Raw genomic sequence first — 18593 nt, forward strand, 5'->3', positions numbered from 1 at the left:
CTGCCTTCACGTGCTATCGGAATTATTGTAAATACGAGTTTCCTAGGTAAAAGTTGCACATGAACGCCCGCTGATGTCGTATTTACCACTGGGAAGTTCTGAAATAATTTTGATACCCAAATTCCCGAGATGGGAATACATAAACTTTAAATATGGTGGCGTCCGGGGGAATGCTAATGCTGTGACAGGAGTTATTAGTTTTTCTCCCAAAACAGCTAGATTGTCCTATCATTAATGTAATTTACATATACGAGTAATAATTTGAATGTTGTTTTATACAGAGCTAATTTTTTTTTTAAATAGCCTAAAATCTGCAGAAAGCTGACTATCTGGATAGCATCATAAATGTTTTTATGGTTGTCAGTGTCAGTGCATGTGACACTACATATAATTTTGGTTTTAATAAGATTTTCTCAATAAATAGGAAATAATAAACATGATTCCTGTTCATTCAGACAACAAAGCACTTGAATAAAACAAGCTCATAATCACGACTTCTGAAGTGGGAATTATGAAATTTCCGATAGCACGTGAAGGCAGCATTATAGTGTGTGTGTAGGCCTACTAACATGCAATAAAATCCAATTTAGTTTAATAGCACACTAGGGAAAATAATGGGAAATGGAAACAACTTTCAATTTGTAACTATTTAAATGCACCACCTGCAAAGTTTATAGTGAAAGACAGAAATAAGAGTGTTCACCAGGGGTGGCAATTGTGGGTCTAAACAGCATTTTTCCCATTTCACTCACTGACCAGATTTTTTTTTTCTATTTAACATTTTAATAACCATCTTAATTACATACAACCCTTACAGAAATTACAACTATATTACATATACATTATCATAATACATCAAAATACAGAAAGGTCTTCATATTTTTAAATGTATGCACTGTATATGACCTTTTTTAAAAAAGGAGGAAAAAAAAGCCCTTTACATTGTATGTGATCAACAAAAATAAACTGATCCTAGCAACAGGCCATAGAGATAAACAATAGCATTTTTTGTACAAATTCCCTTAAATGGGGTGGGAAAAAAGTGAAAAACTGCCTAACACATGCACAAAGTATTTACATTTTTCTTTTACTTCGTCATTATTTCAAACATTACATATGGGAATCTGTAAGATACTTTTGTGCTCATCTAGTTTTTCAGGATACAGCACAACAGATATTACAAAAAAAAAAATAAAAAAAATCTGTCCATACTTTTGGTTAAAAAGGGGGAATAATGACAAAATAAACCGTTTATGTTGTGGATTTCAGAGAAACACAAATTTAACTGTGAGACTTTTAAACATTAACAAAGAGGCGAACCATTATTAAGGTTATCATTCTCTTCAGGCAACAAAAAAGGTTGTATGTAAAAAAAAAAAAAAATCATTAATCTACCTTATTTTTTATTCCCATTTGTTTTAATTTTCTAATTAAAGACATGGTGCAGAGCATTGGTCTTGAGGTTGAAGTTACAAATTGTACTTTTTTTTGTAAACAACAGAATTATAATGTAACCCTGTTATGTCTAGGAAATGTATAATTTACCACTTTAAACAAAAGCAGAAATGTAGGAAAGTATTTTTTTCATTATCCTCAAATATATTACAGAGAAGGGCAAGAGCCAAAAGGCATTTTTGTACAAAATGAACCAAATGTATCATTAAAAGATACACATGCTAAAGGTTTACACAAAAGTATCCCATGCGGTCTTAAAGACAATGAACATAATGGTTTAACTGTATTTACTTCTGCCCACTCTTTTCTAAAGCATCCCAAACCTCAAAGGATAGCTTTAGCCTGCTGCATTCTCCATATGAGCTCACCGACACGGTTTGAACCTGGAAAACTGCAAAATTTATTACAATGTCCTGAAAAGCAATAACACAAACCCTGACTTAAGTCGTCCTTCTGGATTATTGCTTTGAACACTGTAAAGCACTGAAATAAACTATTAAAAACCGTAAAGTGAAGATCTCTTATCAAGTAATGGCATGTTTTTTTTTGTCTGGATAATCTAGACATTAACTTAAACATGCACATATGCTGAACACAAACTGCAACTCGGCCACATCTAAGAGATTTAGTAGGTTCAATGGCACTTGGCCAACTCAAGCAACCCATCTACCAGAAAAAAAGTGAAAGTAACTCATGCGTCCTGAATTACTCTTACAGACTCGCTTCACTTCTTTTTCCAGTTCTCACTCCTCCTGAACACACAAAGCACTTGAGCATCCACTACAGACTGGCAAAGTGAATGAACAGCACCTACAATTCTAGAAGTGCATTCGGCGTAATGATGTGAATTAAGCTACTGTTACAGGGCACCAGAGTTGCTATTACAAAACATGTGATATTTACATGAACAGGTAGCGAAGTGTGGGCAAAAGCTTTGTGCACTTTCTAGGAGGCTCCTTCTGTATGTTTTTTTTTCTTCTAGGTGGCTCAGACTCACAAACTCCTCCCCATTAAAATAACGTCTTTTGGGAATCCTTCCATTTTGGCCACTTCAAAGCAGCCCAGTTTGCCATAAAAGTCCAACATCCTTTTGTCCATCTGCCGGACCTCACAGAAAGCACCATGCGAGCCTGACAAACGAGGAGGAAAAGATGTGTTTATGAAAATAAAATCATTCAATAAAATCACTGCAGCTTTTAATGTTTTCTGACAGTAAAGATCATCCCTCTGTAATGTCAGTATTTGAAATGTATGAATAATAAACATTGTTCTGCTGATTAAAGTTAAAGTAAAATGTGGTGAGAGGGGGAGCTTTACTGTACAATTAAGTAGTAAGTGACTAATTACTGTGTAATAACTCATTTATTACTATAGCAATGAATAATAGCATCATGTGTAACAGAGACACTGTTAAATAAAAATGTAAAGTTCATGTCACACAACATAACTCTACCTACCATTAGCTTTCAGTGATGAAAGGAGACATCCCATCATGCTTTTAGCTACACTGGGGTCAGTAACCTTTGCGTGAATGTCCACTTTAATAAGCGATGGGAAGTTACTGAGAAACGATTCTGGCAAAACCTCCTCCTCCTCATGGAAACTTAACATCATCTTCTATAGGGAAAAAGTGATAAAAGTTGCCATAAACACGCTCCAAACATTTTTACCTTATAAAGCCTACTGTATCATATTTCATATGCAATTTTCTAATAATATGCATTATATATTATATTGCATTATTTGTTGTTCTCACCAAAATGAAAACAGAGCTTTGATCATAAAACTAAGCATTTAAATAACATCTTAGATGCATTATAGGCAGATATAGAGTGACAACTGATATTTCTAAGTATTTTATGCAAGAAGTCTGCTATATTGTTATACAACCTCACTGATTTAGATTACAAGCTATCAGAATTCAATTTTACTTTTTTTACATTTAAATAACAGCAACTACAAATTGCAACTGCCTCTGAATAAACTAGGGATGCACCAATACCACTTTTTCCAGAACGAGTCCGATACTTTCGTTTTTAGTACTTGCTGATACGGAGTAAAGATACCTGCATTTTCACTGCATTTGTAACTTTTTTTTAAATATTGGGCAGAGAAACCAAAAGTATATGAAGCAAATTAGTTGGCTTAGCAAATAGATATTTCCTTCAGTTATTTTCATGCCTAATTATGTCTTAAAATGTATTGTAGGAGCTACGGTTACTTTCATTGTTCATATTATTGCTCTATCATAATTTATCTTTAAGTTAATAGCACAGTGAATATTTAGAGACGGATTTTCTCTGTCTTTTGTTACAAAGATAGGACAAAGGCAGCAGTAGGTTTATTAGGCTGCTGTCACTTTAAGAGCTGCACGTATCCAACATACTGTTACACACGTTTTCTTTTTCAACGGTTTATGTTCACATAACCCCCTAGGTTTCGTTTTGACATACGTTTGTGTGAATTTGTCTATTCAAGCACAAGACGACGATGAAAGAGAACTGAATTTAATAGGCCAGTCGCGCGCTGTCTAAGAGGCAGCTTTCTGTCCGCGAGCTTCGGATGTTTGCGCATAGAAAACTTGAAAATGTATGCGATTACTTTACTGCCTAGCTGTAATAATGTAGGGAACCACTCATTATAAGCTACATAAATCATCTTACAGTTCATGTTTTCACTTGAAACCAAATGACGCATGTGTGCAGAGTACGCGATCAGCAATCAAGAGCATGCAACAAGTGTGTGCTCTCTCTCTCTTTACCATCAGTTAACGATAGTGATATGCTCTTCATTTTACTTTCTTTGCTATTGCCATATCCGACCAAAGTACAAACTTGGTTTGCAGCAATGTCTGTAAAAAAAGGGATGTGCGATCGACAAATCCAATCAACTCTGTGTTCCGCTTATCAGCTTGCACACAGCAGGTATAGCATGAACATTTAATTTGTTAAATATTATATTAATTAAATTGATACATTTAGTTCAAAAGACATCCTTCGCTGAGATCTCCATTGTGCTCTACGTTTGCTCTGTTGTCTGTTTCTCTCTGTCACAAGGACAGTGTACAGGGCCCAATACTGATACTGGTATCAGCGCATCCCTAAATAAAAAACATTTTTCCTCGAGAATGAGCTCCATATTCTTACTTTATCTTCCTTTATGAGCCAGATATTCAACAACAACACAAAAAACATATGCAAACTTTTTTTAGATTCTGTCTGAAGGTTCAATAAACGGTTCCATTAAAAAAAAAAAAGTTATTTTTCATATGCCCGGCTTTTAACCCTTAATCGCCCCTCAAGTAGGGTTTACGTTTGAGTCCCTTGGGGTCAGATAGACCCCAAACTTTTACAGAGCGATTGCATAAGGAAATATTATTTTTTTACATGGAAAACTATATATCATTTTTTTTATTTACTTCTCAACTATACATTTATGCTGTGTTTTTGTGGGTATTTGGTAGTTTTTTACCTATTTGCTGCACAAATACCTAACTATGTCATAAATTAGCTCATTAAAAATTATTTTTTTATGAAAAAATCACTTGAATGATGATCTTAAATAAATATAAATAGTTTTTGGACATTGCTCTATGTGTTAGGGATAGAATACCGCCATCTGTAGGTTTGTGGAAAAACTTTAGGAATTATAGTTAAAGAGAAAGAGAGTGCAATGACCACATTATCCAATAGAGGTCCATAGGGAAGTTATGCAAAAGTTAAGCTGCCTTTCATCTTTCTTTTATTTGCCCTTTTCCCTCTCTTTCTCATGATTGTTCCATGTTGCATTTGTGCTCTAGTATTTGTCCTTCATTTATGTATGGAATTTTTTCAGATTTATGCCAGTTTTGTTGATTTTATTTGCCAGTTTCTATAAAAATGCTCTCTGTTGCAGTCACACACATGTGTGTGTTTGTGTGCGTGTGCGTGCGTGTGTGTATGAGACAGAAAGTTCGTTCCACTTTGTGTTTATGCTCTAGGACCAGATCTTGATATAAATGTAGACATTTTCAGATTTATACTGGATTTAGTTGATTTTTTTTTACAAACAAAGTGAAAAAAAAGCATTTTTTACATTTTCCCATTCATTGCCAAAATCCAAAAAAAATGCTCCAGACACCTGTGTTTGTGTTTGTGTGTGTGTGCGTGTGAGTGAACATGCTTGTTCCATATTGCATTTGTGCTCTAGTATTAGTACTTCATTTATGTATGAAAATCTTTCAGATTTATGCCAGTTTTGTTGATTTTATTTGCCAATTTCAATAAAAATACTCTCTGTTGCAGTCACACACATGTGTGTGTTTGTGTGTGTGTGTACGTGTGTGTGTACGTGTGTGTGTATGAGATAGAAAGTTCGTTCCACTTTGTGTTTATGCTCTAGGACCAGACCTTGATATAAATGTGGAAATTTTCAGATTTATACTGGATTTAGTAAAAAAAATTTGACAAAAAAAGTGAAATTCTCATTTTTTACACTTTCCCATTCATTTTCAATGTGGGGTCAATCTGACCCCAAGGGACTTAAACGGTAACTTTTTTTTTACACACCCTTAGAACAACCAAATCAAGCCCAGATTTTTTGTGCATGTTTAGATAGATTATTTAGGAAAAGTCACAGAGTCTCATGGCCCTGAGATGAAGGGAACACTTTTAAAAAATGGAGGAAAAGTCCAGTGGGGTCAGCTGGACCCCAAGGGACGATTAAGGGTTAAGGATGATTTGTATGTAGAAGAAATGATATGGCATGCAAACCTCAGCCTCTGACAGGTCCTTCTCTGTGTCGGGCTTGATGTATTTCTCCTGCATGAACGGAATCCAACTCATCTGGCATTTCTTCACAAAAGGTTTGACATCCACAGTGCCCAGAGCATAGCCGCAGATACCTTCTTCATCCTCAAGCACAAAGCCATAGTCTGGGCTGAGCGACAGAAAACCTCCCACTAACCTGCAACGATGGAGATGATGGCACAAAGTTCACGTTATTAATCAAGCATGCATAACACATTAATGTGACTAAACAACGTGGACGCTCAAACTTCACCTGTCTCCAATAAGGTCCGGTGACTCATCTGGGAAAGAAAGGCCATCACAGCCCTCAGTGAACATCTCCTTGCAGACCTTATAGATGGCAGACTGAGGACAGAAAGTGAGAGAGATGCAGTGTGAGACGGCATCTGACAGCTCTCATTCCACAAAATGTGAACCTTCTAAAGACTAACAGGTGGACCAGACTGCCGCTTCAGCAGAATGCTTCAGATGTGCTGCAAATAAACCTAAAAGCACAGCTTAAACTGGGACACCTCAGCTGGGAATTCAAGCAGCCAACAGCAAGGCTGTATGAAGACAGAGAACATCTACAGAGATTTCATACTACAGACAGCTTGCCTTAGACAAGCCATGCCCTCAACATAAAAGTACAAAACTAACATTCCTTGGGTCGGTTGCACCAGCTGTGTGCAAGTTTCAACATAGGGCCCCTTTTCATCGCAACTATGCCAAGTCACAAATTAAGCACTACTAAATATTTTTGTCTTGCGCCATCACAACCGATAAACCACATATTTACATAAGTCTGCAACCAGGTGTAATGGTTGGAATAAAACAGCAGATTGATTGAATTACATCAAAAAGCTAATGCTTTACCTGACAAACTTAAATCCTTTAGACATGTTGACATTTACATCGTTTACATTTTAAAAATAGAACATTATGTGAACACATGACTTATTGTCAGCTCTTCCACATGAACCCAGCCCACCTGTGTATGCATCAGTCTGTGTAGTGCATGCCAAATTAAAATAAATAAATGTAGTTTTATTTTTTTGTATCAGCATTTATTGCTCTTTATTAATTTCAAATAGTTTCTGAATGCTGTTTACATACAAAAACGCCTATTGTGCCATTTCATCATTAAGTATCAGTGGAAACAAGGCCTTGCCTTGCCTTCATTAGTTATTGTAAATGAGACAAAAATCAACTATATCTGGATAAAATTTCTTCTGCTCACAAATTTGAAAGCTGGATCACTGAAGGTAAATCGTATATTATGCGACAATACCATTACTTTATGGAGCTTAGCTTCGTTCTGCTTTAAGAACAAATGGTGCAACCAAATTAAGTACAGAGTTAGTTACAGTAGTCACTAGCCCCTAGTGTGGACTTTATGTTTCAATTTATGTAAGAGCTTAAGAACCGCTGCCACCCTTCCCTGTTGACCATTATTTTCGTAAAATTGTAAGCAAGTACAAAATGATGCCAAAACCTACCTCGTCTTTGGGAAAGTAAGGCCTTATGGTATAGATTTTGGAAGTAGGCATTGATGGTGGTGGCTGGTAGAAAAGATCATTTGCCCCATCAATTGGCAACAGTCTCTGTGGAGACCAAAGCAAAAGTATATAATAGTTTAGTATGTTTCTAGATTTGACCATGTGACTGCACTGCTACTGAAACTTCAGCACGAGTTTACCTGCTCAAGCTGAACCAACCTCACACAGGAGTGGAGCAAGAATGCGCCTAATACCGGCTTGGAAATAAATGCCTTCTCAAGTAAACTGGCTTCTCTGGTTGGTCAGTTTTCAGCAAAAGCATGTAAACATCATACTTAAGATGCGTACCATTGACAATCATTTTCCACCTTTTTTTTTCTGAGAGAAACCAAAAAGAAACAAAAATGCGCAGGCTTGGTCTGAGAAAGGCTTAACTGGCTAAAGGAGATGCTCCTTTCCCGCTCTTTTTCGCTGCGCGAGAACTTCCTGTAGAGAAAAGGAATGATGCTAGAGCGCAGAGCAAAACTCCATGACCAAAAATTTCCGGCTTAAAACATCACATATTTTCTATGACACACCATTAGAGATAATCAAATTATTTTAAGATGTTTAGAATGTTGAGGTTATGGATTAGTAATACTTTGTTCATGGAGCTTTGAGTAGGCAGACTCGCAGTCGCACACGCAGGCGCAGTATTGTGGACGCAGGCGCAGACAAAATGTGGAAATAATTTTTGCGCTGTTTCCTGCAAAGAAACAAGATGTCATAAAATAAAACCTAGCCATGCTGCGCTGTCGCGGGCGCAAGGGGAAAAGCAGCATCTCATTTGGGCAGTTGCTGAAAGAAATCCAAATTTAGGCTGGGTTAGAATACACCATCACCCCAAAACACTGGATCTGACAATCGGCGTTTGACCATTTCAATTGACACTTCAGAAAAAGAAAAAAAGACCAAGTGGCTCAACACCCCTTTGTTTTTCTATGCAGCTGCTGACAGCTCACCTTAAACAGACCAATCCGTAGCGTTTTGCAACCACACCAACATCTAAAACAAACGAAAATATATCTTCGTGTAACATTTTGCTGGTAATTCAATATTGGATACCTGGAACTCTCCTGCTAGACCGCCCCTAAAGGCCCAGGGCTCTTGGTCGCCACTTAAGAACTGTGCTGACGACTGACTACGACACCCTGTTGAGATCAGATCCAAGCGGAAAACATTATGTGAGGGGCTTTCTGGCATAATGAGGGGGAAGGGGTATAGGGCAGAGGGGTCTTATTTCCAAATAACGCATTGAAAATAAACGTAGATACTACAATCATGGAAAACGCCTCAAGATTAACCTGCCTAGGGCTCAAGCAGCTTAAGCTTACAACGACAGAGGGCTTACACTGACTGCAATGTCAGATTCGGGCACATTATTGAAACTATTTGTTTTTCCACATGATCCTCAAGCAGTTATAAGTGAGGTTCACGATGCAATCTAGGATAAGGTTTGGTACTAGCTCTTCAACTCAATGTTTCTGTCTGTTAAAGAGATGAGATGTAACATTTTTAGCTGTAGCGCTTTCCTACAACAGCCTGTTTGGGGATTTTGTTGGTTATACGTCATCAGTTCGCTCGCTGGTACTAAATAAGCTTCAGCTGTTTAAGCCCTGAATTCTAACCTTCATCTGAAGTCACATTTAGACCTATCTGCCTTGTCACATGACTATCGAGCATTGTTCATCAGCCACCACTGTGGACGCTTCCTTTTCGATCAATTGAAATTGTTTGAAACATGACTGATGGACCCTTCAATGGGCAAGTCACAAAAGAGGAACCTCTAATTCAAGAGTCTGCAACAACCAAATCTATCCAGTCATAACGCCTATTTGCTCTTGCAGCAGATATCTACCATAAAATTGGGCACATTTGAATTGCCGTTAAGCAGACACAAGCTTTATATTGCAATAAGAAATCCATTTGTTTCTAAATAGCAGTACCACTGTGAGGGGATGAGAACTCAGTGTCATGTAACAAGACAAATGCAGCGCAGATCCAGGAGACAAAGTTCCCGTTTCCAATCAGTTTGATCATACTAACACATCCTGTGGTGAAATGGCAGGACACGCAGCACACACACCACCTGAGGGGAATTTCATCACTTCCTTTACTTTTTTTAAAATGTATTTATCCATAAAATTATGCTCTTCTATAATGAATATTCTTATTATAAAGGGGTTTAGAAAAGGCAAAACTATCAATTTTCCCCTAAGATGGTGTGGTAAAGCTGGTCTGAGCCATTTCAATTGGGCCTACTGATAGAAACAAAATCCATGTTAGAGCTGCCAGAGAAAAAAATTGGGGGGTTAACACCTAAAGCTTGAGCTATCGCTGCGCAAATGTGACTTCATCCAAAAACCTTTCCTTTCCTGAGACATTGACATAAATTAAAATCATTTGGGCACATAACGAAAAATAAAATATATCTATAAAACCCCGGAGAAAAAAAAAACGATAATCGCAGCACTGTGCATACATCGGGCACTGTCCATCCAATAGCAGTAGAAACTTGTGCCGAGGACTCTTCCATCTGTACATAACGAAGGGAAAAGACAATACAAGAGCTCATTAGTAAGTGATCTCAGCACAACAGCAGTGAGCCGCTGACTGAATGCCATCTGCACTGCTTTGGACGGGGCAGAAATACACTGGGATTCGGACTTCAGAGGCTGAAAAGCATATTGAGAGGGGACAGTCCGCACAAAAACCTAATAAATTTACTTTAAAAGGCACAGTTAAATCAACATCACATTTGTTCAATGGGTATGTTGATGTTCTCACATAAAGAGAAGCCTTTACGGGGTTTTCTAATCAAACGTTTGATTCCAGTTCTATAGAACACACTCATTAGTGCAGCATATTATACACTTGATTTTCCCCTCCATCAGCTAACAACTTAGGTGTGGCATGCCAGTTTTGGTTGCTGCCTGCTGTGTTGCTTTGTTATAAAGCTGGACAGAAACCTGTGAATAAAATGTGGTTACCAAGGTAACCCAGGCCATGCTGGTGCTATAATTACTCAACCAACTTCCAACAAAAACCTCATTTAGAACAGAATCCATTACTCTAACTGCACTGTAGCGATGCCCAGAAGCTATATGGATAACAAACATGGGCATTCTCAGTAAGTGACAGGTCTCTCAATAAAATCATCGTAAATAAGAAGGCTGGCTAATGACCCAAGCATTTCTCTCATGAGAGACCCTTCAGTTCACTGACTGCACAAATGAATTTAGGATCATGAGAACCGTGTACAGTTCACCGGGATGTAGTATCACTTAAAAAGTATTTTCTGACTGGACCAGACCAGTTCAGTTAGAGTAAAGCATACGCTGAGGTTGTTTGTGGAGTTTCTTCCCGTAATGCACATAATTAGCAGATATGATTAAAAAAAATAATCATATACAAAAGTAATTGCTCATGGTGCACCAGAATAGCCTTACACAGCCGCCTTGCTTTTCAAGTTCGCATGCGCGGCGCGCTAGGGCGTAAGGAGCTTATTTTCCTTCACGATCACACCCTTGATCGAAAGAGATTGCAACAGATGTTGCCAAGTTAACGCACAATGATACTGAATGCACAGCAAGCAGCAGGACCCACCCTGGCAACTGTGACCACAGCCGTCCAATTCATTCTACCAGATTGAGTGGCTTGAAGAAGAGGCACTAACTAGCAATGAGGACAGCATCCAGTCAGTAGAGGAAAACAGTATTTACACAAAGTGAAAATAAGTACGGAAAAGCGAGTGTACACTAGACTTAATTTCCCATAAAATGGCAGACTTCGCCCAAGAAATTTCAAGTGGAAGCCGATCACACTGTGAGTGAGAACTGAGGTCTTATGATAGAGTAGAAATTGTAAATTTTCTAAAGTCTAAAAAATATGCACTGCCATCTGTTAAGGAATGCATTTTGAGCACCTGAAATTTTAATGATGTCACTATAAAAAGGTGCAATAAAGTTGCTGAAGTGTAGATGTTAATTCTTTAATGAATTTTATGATGAGGATGTGACTATTGAATTTAATGCTCATCGTTTGGGATTCTACTGAATGACTTAAGCATTTCATGGGCTCAGCATGGTTAAAAAGCATTGAGGGACAGCAAAGAGATATGTGGCCATACCTACCTAACCACTGAACAAATGATTTCACCATTGAGATGATACTCTTTATATCCCAGATATAGGGATACAGGTCATACAGAATGGTCCTGTTGGCTGAGTTGGAGAGCCTGGTGAACATCTGGATGACGGAGCAGCACATCTCCTCAAAGTTTTCCGCTCTGGCTTGCCATTCAGTCACCTATGTGAAACATGAAAACCACCTTGTCATTACAACACCATCAAAGGTCTACAGTCTCAATGCAGCTCTGCAGCAACTGCTAAAAAATGTGTAGTTACCTACAAAGTAAGTATTTTGTTCTTATCATAAACGCACCACCATGTGGTGCAAATAATTACTGCATTGCCACCATTTTGTCTGTCGACTGAAGAAACATTTTTACTTCCTATTTAATTCAACATGGGCAAAACAAGGCCATGACAGAGAGAAAGAGTTCCCAAACATTTTGACCAACAAATTTCCATGACTTTTAGACTTTAAAATTTCCATGGATTTCCAAAATCACTCAGATTATTTGCAGATTTAACTCAGACTCAAAAGAATGATTAGCTCACAAATCAGACAAAGGATGTTTTACGTTTTACTCAACACAAGAGCAATGCCTAGTCTGTTTAGTATTTTAGTGTGGAGCAGAAAATGGGAATTTCCAGGAATTTATGATTCTTTAAAATTCTATTTATCTTTTTAAAAATTGTCCTAGGTTTTCCATTGTCCATGAAAGTAGAGTTTTTTGTTCAGTTTGACACCAAATCGTACAAAAGCACTAAATATTGTCCAGACTGTAGTTCCATCCATTAAAGCCTTGTTTTAAAATATGACATGATTTTGCGCATGATCGACCTGGACCCGGTGACCAGCCTCCGCGGCCTGTCAGTCTTACATCTTTCCGATTTCGAGCCGGTCTGTTTTGTTGCCAGCAGCACAAGCAATAACAAAAGCGCGCGAACCACTGATCTATATAAGTCGAGCACACATAAAGCCGCCTCTCACAGCTTGCGAGTACAAAAATGAGTGGCTTAAACCGCTTAACCAGTCAAATACATAAATTATGTTGTGCTGTTGTTTGCAATGTTTATTTGTTGTTATTTTATTTTATTATGACTTTTTACTTGTAGATTTTATATGAAAATAAAACTTTGCGTTGAAGAAAAGTAGATTTTTGTTTGTATACTGTCAACTATAGTTCTTCGAAAGAAAATCAGAATCGGCCAAAAAAGCAATCAGTGCATCTCCAATTATGACATTTCTCACCTTCTCTGGCTCCTTTGCTTTGGAATTAACACTGACATAATTGCTATTGGCTCTCAACCAGTTAAACTCTTTTAGCATCTGTACTGCTTTTGGACCGTGTTCGTATGGCAGGTAGAAGAGTTCAGCCAGCAGGATTAAATCCTCCAGAGTAAGTGCTTCAGCAGTGAACATTGGTTTCTCATTGGGACATGGAACAAACACTTCCTTATTGAGTTGATCATCAGTCTGCATCGGTGCAATATCGCTGCCTGAATCCTCTTGAATGGACATCTCTGGGGACTTGGACTCTGTCAGGCTCTCTTTGTCTGTGTCCATGGGTTTGAGATCTTCGGTCATCTTAGCCTTGACAATCTCTGTGAGGATCTGGTTGACATTTTTATTGTCCTCCACCTCATCGTGTTTCTCCACAACCATCTCCATGGGTTCTTCATCGGACTCCTTCTTCTCCACCTCTACCTCCACCTCTTCTTCTTTGCCGAGGACGTGCAGTTCATCGCCAAGTGGCACGGGTGGACTCATGATAGGCTGATGGAAGACTGTAGTCACTGTAGTGGAAGTGCCCATGCTAGGAGAAGTGAGCGCAGCAACATCCACAGAAGTGCTTTTAGTTCCACTGTGAGGAACCTGTCGACCTGCAACAAAAAGGAGAAAGGTTAAGATATATATGATTCCAAAATTCAAAACAACTGAGATCACGTTACAAGACATCACACAAAGAAGAAATAATTACTGTTGTACTGATGAGGCACTCTAAACTCGATTAGCCATTCAGTGAGAGCCAGCTTGAGCGCGATCTGTGGGCTATAGAGGATGTCCGTTTCTAGCTCCTCATCACTGCCCTCGTTTTCCAGCTTTATCTGGATGGACACAGTGCTGTCTTCACCGTCCGCTAAACACAGAAATGAGAAGCAATGAAGCTACAATCTGACTAAATTAAATACACAAATATAAAGTTGATGAAATACAGTCTCTTATTGACATGGGAGAAACTAAAAATATTAACACAACTTTATTGTAGAATATCAAAAAGTAAGATTTTCCTTATGACTGCTAATTGTGTCTGCATTCTAGCTGATTTAAAAGTTGCCAATTAACAGAAACTGCAATTGTCTTTTCTTCCCTATTGTGATGTATTTCAGAATGAAACTTGGGTGGAATTTTGTCCATCTGGAATTGATTGGATCATTATTGTTTGCTAATTGCTGCAATCTCCTGTTTATCTCCTGCGATTTATTTTGATTTCAGGGTGCTCATTTTTATAAATATACAGAATTTATTATAAAAAACAATGTTTCCATAAAGACATACTTACTCATGACAACATCTTTTCTCACTCCATACATGTTAGACTTATACCACGTGGCTAACGTGTGAATGGCCACAAAATTAGACTCAAATTCACAGTTGGGGTTGGTGAGTACTCCCTTTAGCCGAGGAATGAGCTCTGTGGACCTGCCTTTATAAGGCCCCAAGAAAAGTCTCTTCTGATCATAGTCATTAGCATGAATATTGTCCCAGATGACAGGAGCTCTCCTCAGTATCTTCGTGACTTCTTCAATAGATTCAACAGTTATGTCTTTAGAAACTACCTTTGGACCTGTCAAACACAAAAAGGCATTTTAATATCTTCAAACTATTATTCCAGCTCACTCAAAGAAAATACAACTTACCAGTCCACAGCACCTCAATACCAGGAAGCAGCTTTTCACCTATTGTGCGCAGGTAAGGCGATTGTGGCACATTTGGATAGCAAAATGTTCCACAATACTCTGAGGACAAGGAGACATTAAATAATTATGACATGGCATATTATATAAACAATACATTTGGTAGAATCACACAAAACAGCATGGTTAGTTGATAACAACATCTTACCTGTGGGGCAAAATAGAAATACGTCAGGTTCTCCCAAATATTGGAAGATCTCATTGGTGATAGACACTTGGGCATGTGCAAAAGAGCTGAATACCTCCTTGTCAGCTGGACACATGTTATGATCGATGTCATCAAACAGTAAGGCAAAGGACTTGCACCCAAAATGAGAGACCTGCACAAAAGACAGACCGAGATTAAGGATGTAGGTCACAAAAACACTGACATCAGCGCTGTATAAGCCTCTGAATAGGTTAATTCTTACCTGGTCTAACTTTCTTTTAAGTGTCGACACTTCCTTCTGATTTGAGAATGTAATGTCCAGGCCAGGGGAAATGGCATAAATGAACTCAATCCCATGCTCTTTAGAAGCACTTATTAAAGTTGTGAGTTGGTCTTTAAATGAACAAGACAGAAAATTACACATCCATTTTAAACCATACAAAAGCATAACAAATGTTACCATTTCAAATGACATCGGATATATCACCTGCTTCCTCAACAGAATACATTTCTCTCCAAAACATTCTGTGTTTGTAGTCATCTTTTGGGGCATACAGATAGGTGTTCAACCCCCATTTATGCTGCCTGAAACACAATAAATATTAGTTATGATTTTTGTTTGAGGTTAATCTTGCAAAAACAATACTTGCATGTTTTGACTTGTCTAACAAATAAAATAATACACACACAACTAGACAAATAACGCATGTACACAAAATATATGAAGAAAAATAAAAAATAATCTATATACAGATACAATTATGCTAAAGAAAGCGAATAAGTAGGGGACATGATTTTTGCACGCTTGCACAATACCTCCTGAAAAGCTCTTTCCTTTGTTCCATAGTCCATGGCCGTCCATAGAAACCTGTGGTGAACAACATAAATGCAACAAACGGTTTTGACAAACGCAACACATTTCTCTCACACACAGATGCTACAATCAATCAGCCAACACCTAAAGAATATATAACTATGAGTTCTAATTAAACCGTATGTAATTAATTGAAACAATTTTTAACTGCTGAATATATGTGATGTTTGACATTAGGTTGGATTAGTCTAAATGTTCTTACCCTCTACTACACCAGTGATGAATTTCCTTCGGCCTGTTCGCTCAACTATACTGGGCTCGTCAACTGGACACTCCGTATCTGCAACAACCTCGGTTGGCAGTGGATTTACCTCAATCTCTGGTTCTGACGACTCGATTATTTTGTCTTTCTGAACCATTTTGAATTGTACTAAATTACCGCGTTTGGAAGTATCAGACTAGTCGTCAGCCAAAGCCTTTCTTCCGCAGGAAAACTGACCCGTAACCCGATTCACTGGGTTAGTAGGCCATTGAGTCACCGGCAGGGAGCGGAATTCAATCGGACGCAGATTATCTGCATGAACTACCTGCAGATATCTTCTTTGACAAACACGACAGTCATTCACGTACAATGATGAAAGCTTTCTGGACTATATATGGACTGTCTTCTTGCTTTCTGGCAAGTGAACGCGATCTGTCTCTAAACGATGTTTGTCAGAACCGCAAGTTAGCATTACCCGATGTTTTGTCTATGAGCTTTTGTTGCCTCGCGCTACGTCGTGTGCTAGACATAAATTAATAACGTTTAACCGAGCTTCTTACTGTACACCTGCATCTCGGCTTCAAATAGATAGTGTCAATGTTTCATAACGTTCATCGACACTATTTAATGCTGCACTCTTCTTCCTGTTTACACTCACTGCGCACTCTCAGAAAACTGGTTTGAACCAGTAAAGGACGGTTTGCGTGAGTCTGAAAACAAATCTCCAGCAAGGCTCTTAAAGAGACAGCAAGTATATCAGCCCTCGTCCAGCCTGCATGAGAATTTTTTTAATTAACATTAGAATTATTTTGGATACGGTATACATATACATGTATATTTAGAAGTTAAAACGAACTTTATTGCGTTACTTAAAAGATATTGACAGTAGAGACTCTTTGAATAAAATAAATCAATATCAAGTACTACTTTTGAAGTTGTAATAGTCTTAGTTTGTCTCTTAAACTCCGTGTACTTTTCCTTGTTTATTAAGTATTTTACTGTAAAATATTATTGTCTGAATTAAAAACAAAAACAAAACAAAACACAGAATAGAAGACGACTGTATTAATAAACTCGGTGGATTTTAGTGAAACTGGACGTGCATTGAGATGGACATCTCTTCCGTCTACAGTCTCTGCGCAGACGAGCGCACACTTAAAGTCTGGCTAATAATACTTTTTGTTAATGTTAAAAAAACATAAACATTTAAATGTCAAAATTGCAATGTTATATTTTAAGATAATTTAATTTGGGTGGGGTATATTTAATCGTCACATTCAGCGGCCATTGGCCTGTCGCGTAGGAAAGGTCACCCCTCTTTGTCGTGAATGGTTCGGTCCATTGTTTTAGCGCAGGATTCAACAGCGTTCATGTAGAATACGTAAATGATTCATCTCTGTACTCCCGTCCACAAACGGTGTTATATGAAACGCATGTAATCGGATGTCAATTTTACACTAGTTGCTGTAAAAACCACATTATATTTGAAAAGACATTTCACTTGTATTACCCAACCCTCCACATAAGCCGTTGGTGCTTGGACTCCATTCTGCAGGTTTTATGAAGGTAAATTTAGATTTCGGAGTAAAACAATTTTAAGTAATAAATCGAATGGAACACCATTTCAATAATCTGGGGAGAAATACAATGAGGTGTATTAGCAACACTTTAAAGCAGGGTTCCTCAAATCTGGTCCTGGGCCACTATCCTGCAGAGTTTATTTCAGACCCTGATCAAACTCAGACTACCTGCAATTTTCTAGCAACTTTAAAAGACATTGATTAGCTTGTTCAGGTGTGTTTGATTAGGGTTGAAACTAAACTCTGCAGGCAAGTGGCCCTCTCAGGGATCAGATTTGAGAAACCCTTCTTTAGAGTTTTAAAATACCACTTCCATCAGATATCCATTTTTCCTAAATTAAGATACATTTACTTGAAGTGCAAATTTACAAAACATGGAAGTCTTGTTTTCTGTGAGTTTGTGCTCAGAAAAATAAACTTAATTAAAAATTTTCAATTTGTGTCTCAAGTAAATGCATCTTGATTTAAAAAGATTTAGATATTTGTATTGGGAAACAGGACAAAAATACTGATGAAGATAATTTATTTTGCCAATTGTTTAATGCCACGATTTCATAGACAGGGCGGATTAGGCTTTAGTTCAATTATGGCATTTAAGTAGCTTTTATAAACACACCCTAGAAGAAAAAAATACTGGTGTACATCTCAAGAAAAATCAATGGCATTAACACATTTTAAGATAAGTCATTGCAAGTTGCTTTCAGTTTAAACAGCTCAAACATGCATTTTAGCCTGGGACAAGGCCTTAATTTGAGTAAGGGCAAATTAAGACCTGCAGAAACCCTGCTTATTCATATATTCTAGCCATGATTTTTAAGTCAAGACAACCCCCAAAACACCATTTATTTCAAATCAATGTCACATATTTTGACAACATTGCACATGCTTTGTTAATCTACTGCAAAGGTCTGTTCAAGAGGAATG

General features: G+C 37.8%; 1 protein-coding gene across 1 annotated transcript; it reads right to left on the reverse strand.

Annotated features, from left to right (window-relative positions):
- Positions 1-769: 769 nt before the first annotated feature.
- On the reverse strand, positions 770-16797 carry oga (O-GlcNAcase). Its single transcript, XM_079842116.1, has 16 exons — positions 16090-16797; positions 15830-15881; positions 15501-15598; positions 15276-15406; positions 15014-15185; positions 14809-14907; positions 14451-14735; positions 13869-14027; positions 13139-13770; positions 11893-12067; positions 8825-8910; positions 7721-7825; positions 6496-6587; positions 6207-6399; positions 2913-3072; positions 770-2585 (listed from the first exon to the last, which is right to left on the reverse strand). The coding sequence occupies exons 1-16, from the start codon at positions 16244-16246 to the stop codon at positions 2449-2451; spliced, it is 2733 nt and encodes a 910-aa protein (XP_079698242.1). The 5' UTR covers positions 16247-16797; the 3' UTR covers positions 770-2448.
- Positions 16798-18593: the final 1796 nt, after the last annotated feature.

This window comes from Gobio gobio (genome assembly GCF_949357685.1).
Source record: "Gobio gobio genome assembly, chromosome: 18".
NCBI classification, from domain to species: domain Eukaryota; kingdom Metazoa; phylum Chordata; class Actinopteri; order Cypriniformes; family Gobionidae; genus Gobio; species Gobio gobio.

Coding starts and splice junctions, on each gene's coding strand:
- oga (XM_079842116.1), bottom strand. CDS start 16,246: ATGGTTCAGAAAGACAAAATAATCGAGTCGTCAGAACCAGAGATTGAG. Junction 12,068..13,138: donor AAGCAAAGGAGCCAGAGAAG/GTGAGAAATGTC, acceptor TGTTTCACATAG/GTGACTGAATGGCAAGCCAG. Junction 2,586..2,912: donor TTCATCACTGAAAGCTAATG/GTAGGTAGAGTT, acceptor CTCGTTTGTCAG/GCTCGCATGGTGCTTTCTGT.